This window comes from Arachis ipaensis, chromosome B02 (assembly GCF_000816755.2).
Source record: "Arachis ipaensis cultivar K30076 chromosome B02, Araip1.1, whole genome shotgun sequence".
Taxonomy (NCBI): domain Eukaryota; kingdom Viridiplantae; phylum Streptophyta; class Magnoliopsida; order Fabales; family Fabaceae; genus Arachis; species Arachis ipaensis.
This window is the reverse complement of record NC_029786.2, coordinates 2,548,477-2,557,563: the sequence shown is the minus strand read 5'-3', so window position 1 is coordinate 2,557,563 and position 9,087 is coordinate 2,548,477. Positions and strand designations below refer to the sequence as shown.

At 35.0% G+C, this 9,087-nt stretch overlaps 2 protein-coding genes across 6 annotated transcripts in view; both read left to right on the top strand.

The window, feature by feature from the left end:
* LOC107622953 (putative disease resistance protein At3g14460) overlaps window positions 1-9,087 on the top strand; it is a 65,155-nt gene that overhangs the window by 42,722 nt on the left and 13,346 nt on the right. For 2 of the 5 annotated variants that reach the window (XR_002356886.1, XR_002356884.1), the window contains one exon: window positions 6,084-6,244. The gene's annotated coding sequence lies outside the window, so the exon portion shown is untranslated. Of the gene's footprint in view, window positions 1-3,911; window positions 4,841-5,836; window positions 5,911-6,083; window positions 6,376-9,087 lie in introns of those variants that run through there. The other 3 variants (XR_002356890.1, XR_002356891.1, XR_002356889.1) reach the window with 3 other exon arrangements.
* Window positions 687-9,087, top strand: part of LOC107622995 (putative disease resistance protein At3g14460) — a 29,849-nt gene continuing 21,448 nt past the window's right edge. Inside the window, exon 1 of the mRNA XM_021114380.1 lies at window positions 687-1,851. Within this exon, the coding sequence (XP_020970039.1) occupies window positions 1,000-1,851 (852 nt within the window). The 5' untranslated portion in view covers window positions 687-999. The remainder of the gene's footprint in view (window positions 1,852-9,087) is intronic.

The following is a 9,087-nucleotide window of genomic DNA, read 5'->3' as shown; positions in this document are numbered from 1 at the left end:
AGATAATATTAAAAATGTAAATTTTTGAAAAAAAAATAATATATAAGTGACAAAGATAATATATAATTGATAAATACAATTAGATTAAAAATAAGAAAAAAACATAAAAATATTATAAGAACATCATACATTATAGTGTTTAGAAATTCATCACTCAACATATAATGTACAAATTATTTAGCAAACTAAAATAAAGAACTATAGTCATCAACCAAATTTTTTAAATAATTGTACAAAATATACATTACCAAGGATAGAAGAGAAACAGTGAGAAGCATAAGATTATATCAAAAGAGATAAAGAAATTAAATGTATGAAATAAATGTTAATTTATATAGTAAAAATAAATGGAAGTGAGAATGAAAAGGGAGAATAAACTAGTTTTATTAACTAGCTAATTTATATCTATTAAAAAGAAATAGCATTATTATTTAAGGCATAAAATAACCTACATAAATAAAGAGTAAAAATAGATTAAAATATAAGATTAAAAATTACATAAAAAAATAAAAAATAATGTGATGATAGACAAAACTATAAAATAATAATTTCATCACTAAAATATTTATGTAGTTAATTATCTAATATTGGTACAAGTTTTGTAGGACAAATCAAATACTATTATATGTTAATTAGTCTAAATACAAGAATAACATAAAAGAATAAAAAAATGTTATATTACAAACAAACTAAGCATAGGACATTAAGAAAAGTGCTTAAAGACAGGTACCGCGTGAAGCCATTGTCTAAACACTATTAATTTCCACAAAGACTAGTTTCCATTGGTCACACTTTAGATTTTTTGAATACTTTGTTTCATCCTTCAAAGAAGAAGATAAAAATGAAGACAACTGCAAAGTCAGCTATGCACTCCACTGCTTACAATTATTGCTGAATACCTTTACCTTGCACCATTATTGCAATATTCCTCTCTCTTCCTTACATTCACAAAATCCAATCACTCACTCATTCATTTCCTGTTTTTCTGATCATCATACTATGGCTGAAGCACTTCTTTCTGGCTTCATCAACGTTGTTCTTGAGAGGCTCATTTCACGTGAGTTTGTCAACTTGGTGGTGGGCAAGAAGCTGGACCGGAAGTTGGTTGACAGGCTCAAGACTGCTATCTTGGCTGCCAAAGCTCTGGCTGCTGACGCTGAGCAGAAGCAGTTTGGAAACGAACTCGTTAGGGAGTGGCTTGATAGTCTAAAGGATGCTCTCTACACTGCTGATGACTTGCTGGACCGTCTCTTTATCAAAGCTCAAATTCGCAACAAGACACGCATTCATCGTCCTCGCTTCCTTGATTTGTCTTGTAGGAAGATGGTGACTAAGATAGAAGAGGTGGTTGAAAGAATAGAAGATCTTGAGAAACGCAAAGATACCCTTGGTCTCAAAGACATTCCAACGGGTAGCTCCTCATGGCGACCTCCATCCACTTCTCTTGTCAAGGGGAATTTGTTCGGCAGGGATGGTGACCAACAGGCACTAATGAAGATGCTCAATGACAACAATCATCATAACTTGTCCGTTATCTCTATTCTTGGTATGGGCGGGGTTGGTAAAACTACTTTAGCACAATGGCTCTACAACAATAAGGATTTGATGGACGGGGTTGACCTGAAAGCATGGATTTGTGTTTCTGAAAATTTTGATGTTGTTGAGACTACAAAGAATGTTATAAAGGGGATCTCTTCAGGTATTTGTAGTCTTGATAGTTTTGATTTACTTCAACAAGATTTGAAGAAAAAACTGTCAGAAAAGAAGTTCTTCATTGTTTTGGATGATGTTTGGAGTGAAGATGCTGACAAATGGAATAGTTTTATCACCCCTTTTCAACATGGGAGAAAGGGAAGCACTATTCTTCTAACTACCCGTAAGGTAAATGTTGGTCGAATAGTCCAACACTATAACTCTTACTCTCTCAAGGGACTGTCAGATGATCATTGTTGGTCTATTTTTGCCGACAATGCATCCTTTCCAGAATCAAATGGAAGCTCAGAACTGGAAGGAATAGGTAGAAAGATTGTCAAGAGGTGTGATGGCTTGCCGTTAGCCGCAGAAACACTTGGTCGCTTGTTGCGCTCAGAGCATCGTGTTGAAGAATGGAATAAAATACTATTGAGTGACATTTGGGACTTTCCCGTGGAAAATTGTAAGATTGTTCCTGCATTGTTATTAAGTTATCATCATCTTCCTACTCATTTAAAACGTTGCTTTGTTTATTGTTCATTGTATCCCAAAGATCATAAACTTGATAAAGATAAACTAATCTTGCTTTGGATTGCTGAAGACCTTTTACAACCACCGAGGGGACAAACTTTAGAAGAAGTTGGTTGCAAGTGTTTTGATGATTTGGCTTCAAGACTATTTTTCAAGCAGGTCGATAACGATGATGAGAAGTATTTCGTGATGCATGATCTCATGCATGACTTGGCAACTTTTCTTGCTGGAGATCTTTATTGTAGATTCTCAGAACTTGGTGAAAAGAAAGAGAGGAGTATTCTAACTCGTCATTTGTTATTCGATCCTTCAATCCGTAAGAAAACATGCTCTTCTAGTAACATAGAATCTTTGAGGACATTATTGTATATGAAATATGAAGCTCGTTTCCAGAAACCACGCACAACATTACCAGGTGACATATTGTCAAAGAATAAATACTTGAGAGTTTTGTCCTGTGGTAGACTCAAAATATTTCCTGATTCAATAGCTAAAAAATTGATCCAATTGCGCTATTTGGATCTCTCTTGGAGTGCTGTTAAGATATTGCCCGAGTCATTATGCAACATGTGCAATCTACAAACTTTAAAGTTACAAGGATGTTCAAAGCTGACTATGTTGCCTAGTAGCCTGGGTGACTTGATCAACCTACGCTATTTGGATCTCACTCGGACTGCTGTTAAGATATTGCCCGAGTCATTATGCAACTTGTGCAATCTACAAACTTTGAAGTTAAAAGGCTGTTCAAAGCTGACTATGCTGCCCAATGGCATCTATAATCTGGTGAATTTGCTGCATCTTGATATAAGGGGTACTCGTCTGGAAGAAATGCCAAAAGGAATGGGCAAATTGAAACAGTTGCACATTTTAAGCAACTTTGTGGTGGGAAAGCAAGATGACAATGGAATGGAAGAGTTAGGAGGGCTTTTAAATCTTCATGGATCGCTTAAGATTCAGAAATTGGAAAATGTGGTTGATGGCAATGAGGCAAGGAGAGCAAGGATAATAGATAAGAAGCACATTGATGAAGTATTGTTAGAATGGTCTCTATCTTCAGGTGATGATATGGTTTCAAACGCACACACTGATGAAGATATACTTGGGGGCTTGCAACCACACACTGGCTTGAAAAAGTTGAGTGTTGGTGGATACAAAGGTAAAATATTTCCAGATTGGATGGGGCATTCCTTGTACCAAAACATGACAAGTGTATCTCTGTTTGATTGCAAGAATTGCTGCATGCTGCCTTCACTTGGACAGCTGCCTTCTCTCAAGTCCCTGTGCATCGAAAGTTTTAATGAGCTGAAGAGCATTGGCAAGGAGTTTTACAAGAATGAAGGCTATCAACATTCTTTGCCTATTGCACCGTTTCCCTCACTGGAGAGTTTGGAGTTTCATAAGATGCTGTGTTGGGAGGAGTGGCACTTACCTGACTCAGAAGCCTTTCCTCAGCTTAAGAGGCTTCAAATAAGAAATTGTGCAATGTTAAAGGGAGATATGCTTAATCAGATATTAATGAGAATCGTTTTTTCCTCATTGAATGTTTCCAAAGTGTGCAAACTGGAAATACAAGATTTAGAAAGAAGGGATAAAGAGATGAGACTTGATGGGGATATGTTATCAATTAGTGGATTTGAATGTGTGGTGGAGTGTGCATTTAATAAGGCAAGGATCATCCACTATCTAACCTCCCTCCAAGAAATAAGAATCTCAGGGTGTTCGTCTGTTGTATCCTTGCGGGGCAATTGTTTACCCAAATCTTTGCAAAAGCTCACAATCTGCGATTGCAGCCAAATTGAATTACTCCAGCAACAAGACAAGTATGATTTGGTAGATCTACAGATAGAATCGAGCTGTGATTCACTGACCTCATTGTCGTTGGATGCCTTTCCAAATCTCAAGAATCTGGAGATAAAAGGGTGTTCAAATCTGGAATCAGTTTCAAAGTCAGAGCCACCACACGCTGCTCTTCAACGTCTCACCATCGAGGGATGCTACAAATTAGTGTCGTTTGCAAGAGAAGGACTGGCTGCACCCAACTTGACTCATCTCGATGTTAGCGGCTGCTGGAAGTTGGAGGCATTGCCACGTGACATGAATACTCTTCTCCCAAATTTAGAGTCTCTGAACATACGAGGTTGCCCAAACATTTGCAAGTCGCCAGAGGGTGGTTTGCCGACTAACCTGAAAAAGCTTAGGGTAGGAGGATGCGAGGAACTAGTGAGGGGTCTATCATGGTTGGGCAACTTGGACAACCTCACTCTTCTTTTCATTAATGGTTATGGGTGTAAGAGCATAATAAAGTCATACCCAGAGGTGGGTTCGCTGCCTCGCCTTCCCTCCCTTACCACTCTGCATCTCTTCAACTTTAAGAATCTGGAGACATTGGAGTGCAACGAGCTTCTCCGCCTCACCTCCCTCCAAGAATTACAGATTTCATGGTGTCATAAGCTGGAGAATATTGCAGGAGAAAAGCTGCCTCCCTCTCTCTTACTACTTCAAATTGACCACTGTCATTTGCTGGGCAAACACTGCAAGAACAAGCATCAACAAATTTGGTCCAAAATTTCCCACATCCCCACCATTCAAGTCGATGACGACCAAATTTTCTGAGCAGGTAATTCTCTAACCTTCATGTTTCTCATGCTACCTCAATGAAATTCACTCATGCATAAATTTCCTTTTCCTTCAAGTCAATTTTTGTTCTCTTTCTTTAAACAACATTAACCACTTGTACTCATATGCCAACTGCAAAATTTGCATTCTTTTCTTTCACTTATCGGGAAAGCTCTCAGTTTGCAGTTCTAGTTAAAGAAATATCCTTTCTTACTCTGGGAAACCGTCATTGTTATCTGTAATACTTGTTAACTCTCATATTTTATTCAAAAAAATCGAATTTTTTGTGTATCCAACAGTTGGGTGTTTATTTTTAAACAAATGGATGTATCAAATTTAATATTTTTACAATCTTCTGCAGGTAGCTTATGCACATATCAAGATGTAATCCTATACATTGGCTATACATCTTCATCTAATTCTAAGTTCATTTGAGGTGCTAATTAAGCTGGATTCATGTATTGGGAAACAGAAACTCTGTGTTTTCTGATTTTGGCTTCAAGTTATTGAAAAGCAAAGATATGATGGAGAAAGTTGGTGGCACTCATTATTGAAAAGCTTTCGTTGTTGTTGGTAGATTTTTCTATTCCTCTCTATAATTTTCTTTCTTTTTTGCTTTTTGCACAGAGAAAAAATAAATCATAACTTTATTTGTGGAAAGAAAATAGTTACAAAATTGTGTTTCAGTCTTTGTCAATTCTTTATGATCATAGAGTTAGCTGTTGTTGCAAGATTCATGTAGGATAGTGAAAGGAATCAGGATGCATAAGGTGTATAAGTTTTTTGCTCATATATTGAATTTTACATAAAATAAATAGTAGTAGATGCCTATAATAAGCTATTTCTAATACTAAGAAAAGGTTCTGTAATAATAACTGTTTCTTCCTTTTTGGATTTGGACACGTTATCAAACAGATTTCCCAAGGTGACGAAGATATGTAGCTAATGCAGTCAAGATGCAAAGAATATGCTTTCCATATTTGAAGATGATAATCATGTACCTGAAGTAGTTCGAAGAAGTTGTAGTGATGCCATCAGCAACAATTTCGTTCCTATCAACTTCACTCAATGGTGTGTGCAGTTCTGTACACATACCAAACCAATTGGTATCATTTCCTTTCACTGTTGACTCTAAAATCAAGCCAATAATTCAACATTGTGTTCATGAGGTTTTCACATAATTGTGTGTGGTTTTTGTGACAAACACTTTTAAGTCTTGAAATATTTTTTAATTTGTGTTTCAGGAAGCGCATATTGAGGTTTGGTAACCATATCTAAATTATCTTCATTCAATCCAAAGTTCATCAAAAGAGGTGCTCTGTAATTTTAGCTTCAGGTTGGTATAGTTACTTCTTTCCTCCGTACAATTTACTTTTCCTATTTTTGTTGGAGTAAGAAAAAAAGATGATGATGATAGCTTGGTTTGAGAAGGAATTAGTTATATGTAGTTCAGGGAAAGATGGTGTTTCTACCTTTCCCATTTTTAATGTATATACTAAACTAAATGTACTATAAATATCAACTTAATTTTGGTTCTTCAACTGCTGCCAAAGCTGTTACAATGCCAAAACCGCAAATGAGTGGTGGAGCTTGTAAATTTAAACAAAAAGATGTATCATTTCTAATGCATTCAAGTTTATTACATGAATTTATAAAGACATCTGTAATGTCATTATTCATTAATAAAATCTGTTATCAAAGACAACGTTGATAAACTTTCTCCTTGTTGAAAAAAATTATTAGGTCTGGGCTTTGAGTGTTTGATGGCTAGTCGATTCTGCTGAGAATGTCGAGCTTACTAGCTCTGCTTTTAAAAATTATGTGAATTCTTAAATTCTACATCTAGTCTAATAATTGACTGCTTTTTGTTCAAACATTTCATGAATAGGATCATACTTTTACTAAATTGACTGCTTTTTGTTCAAACATTTCATGAATAGGATCATACTTTTACTAAATTGACAATTTTAAATTTTATGATTTGTTATGATACTCGAATAATATGCACTTTGGTATGGATTAATTTTGACGAAATGGACCTCAATTTTCATTACCATATTGTTACTGGAATGATTTTTTTTTTCTTTTTGGATTGATTATGCAGTCACTATAAATCTGCAGTTGGGGAGTGGTTCGATCTTGGATTGGGCTAAAATTTTGATAGCAAGTTCTGGATGTACTTTTCATTCTGAATGGTTGGACGATTAAGATAAGATTTGGAGGGTGAGATATGACTTGCATGCGCAAAGTAGCTCGGGTTTTGTGAAATTTTCATCTTTTTTGTTTTACATTTATATGCATTAGTGTTTGGTTGTTTTGACTTACTGTAAGCGTGATTCGTGCACTTATTTAGGATTCTCTTGTATCTTTACTTGATTATAGTGGTACTTCTTTTTTTCTCTGAATGACCAGTGGTTTTTATCTCTCACATTGAGAGAGTTTTCCACGTTAAAATTTTGGTGTTTTGTCCCTATTTTTATTTTTCTGATTTCTGTTATTCTATCGGTGCCTCTGTTTTGGGTATTGATACGCCAATTATTCTCTCAAACAGCTATTTCAATTGACGAGGTATTTGCCAAATCAATGTTTTTTCTGTTTCTAAAATTGAAAATTTTTGCTTTCTAAATTGTAATATTTGGCATTTGTGTCCTTTTGCAACAGAAAAACTACTTACACAATTTTTTGAGACACTATCTACGTATTCATGAGATTTCATATGAATAAATATAATAATTATTGCCTCAGAGGTTTGCTATTTGCTAGGAATTATTTTTTAAGAAGAATCTTGTACAAAAGATTAATCCTGAGACTAGGAACAAACACATGGAACTTTAGTTGAGAGAAATCTAGAAAGAATCAAAGAGAACAAGGAATTTCTGAAGGAAAAATGAAATGAATTCAAACTCTCTAACTCTCTTTTGAGTCTATAACTAATTTTGCTAAAATATATTACGAATTGAATTTTATCAGATTTTTAACACAGGACTTGAAAAAATGATATGGAAAGTAGGAAATAGTAAAGATAACATGTCAGTGATGATTCAAAATTTATTATCAACTGTTAAGCTTGTCATGTTCTGTGACTCTGATGTCAAAAGCTTTAGGGTCCAAGTTTTTCTGCTTCTAAAAGAATATATATGGCAAATATCACCTTCAGGATTTGATGGGTCTAACATCTCAGTTCATAACCCCTTTAATGTGTCCTGTTTGAATAAAGATCAAGTATGACACAAGTTTGAAGAGAGCATGTCTTTGTATGAAGGTGGCTACCGTGCTTGTGAATTCTGCTGGATTATCAAGCTTACTACCTTTGCTTTGAAAATTTGAGAGTTCTTAAACCTCACATCTAGTCTAACAATGGATAGCTTACTGTTCAAACAATTTTGTGATCATATTCTTGTTTACTTGGTGTGTTCAAATATTCATGTAGAAGGAATCCACAAAAATAAGAATTTGCTTTCAAAACTAAAAAGCTATAAAGTATTGCTGTTGAATTATTTTCTGTTGATTAAAACAGGCACTTTTTTTACAGTTAGTTATCAGATTAAATAAATAGTAGATGCATATACTAACTCTTTCTAATTTGAACTTGTGTGCTGCCTATTTTCTTCTACTATGCTTTAGCTGATGTGATAAGATGTTCTTTTAATTTCAAGCCTAATTGGGATTCCTTTGAATTTTAGGCATATTATCATTCTCTTACTAGTTAATGTCAGCAACCATTAAAATGTGTACCGGGCAGCCTCTATGACAATGGCAAGTTGATGAGCATGTAATGACTTTTTGTAAAATATTCTTGTATCATTTGACATTATCTCAGCCTCAACTTCCTTTGTGGTAATGTTGTTTTCATCGATCTGATTGTGTAGCAAACCAAATGGGTACCGTTATCGGTGCATAGGAAAATTTATCTCTTAGCAGGCATGAAAATTCCAATCCAAATACTTATGTAAGCACAATTTAATAAAATAACAGGCCTATTCATAATCTAAGATAAATTTTTTGGTTAATAGAAGAAGTCTTGCGAGCAACATTGGACAACCAACATTGCAGTCAACATTCATCCTTGATGTGCAGGCAACTAGGCTTCAACATGATTCCTGTGTTGATAGACTCACTTATGCTTTTGGTCATTGAAAAAACAGTAGAGTTCAGCTCCATCGTGCATGCACTAATCTCAACTATATCCGTTGTGGTTTACTTCTGCTGCTTCAAGATGGCTTATGCACCAATTCCAAACATACTCTG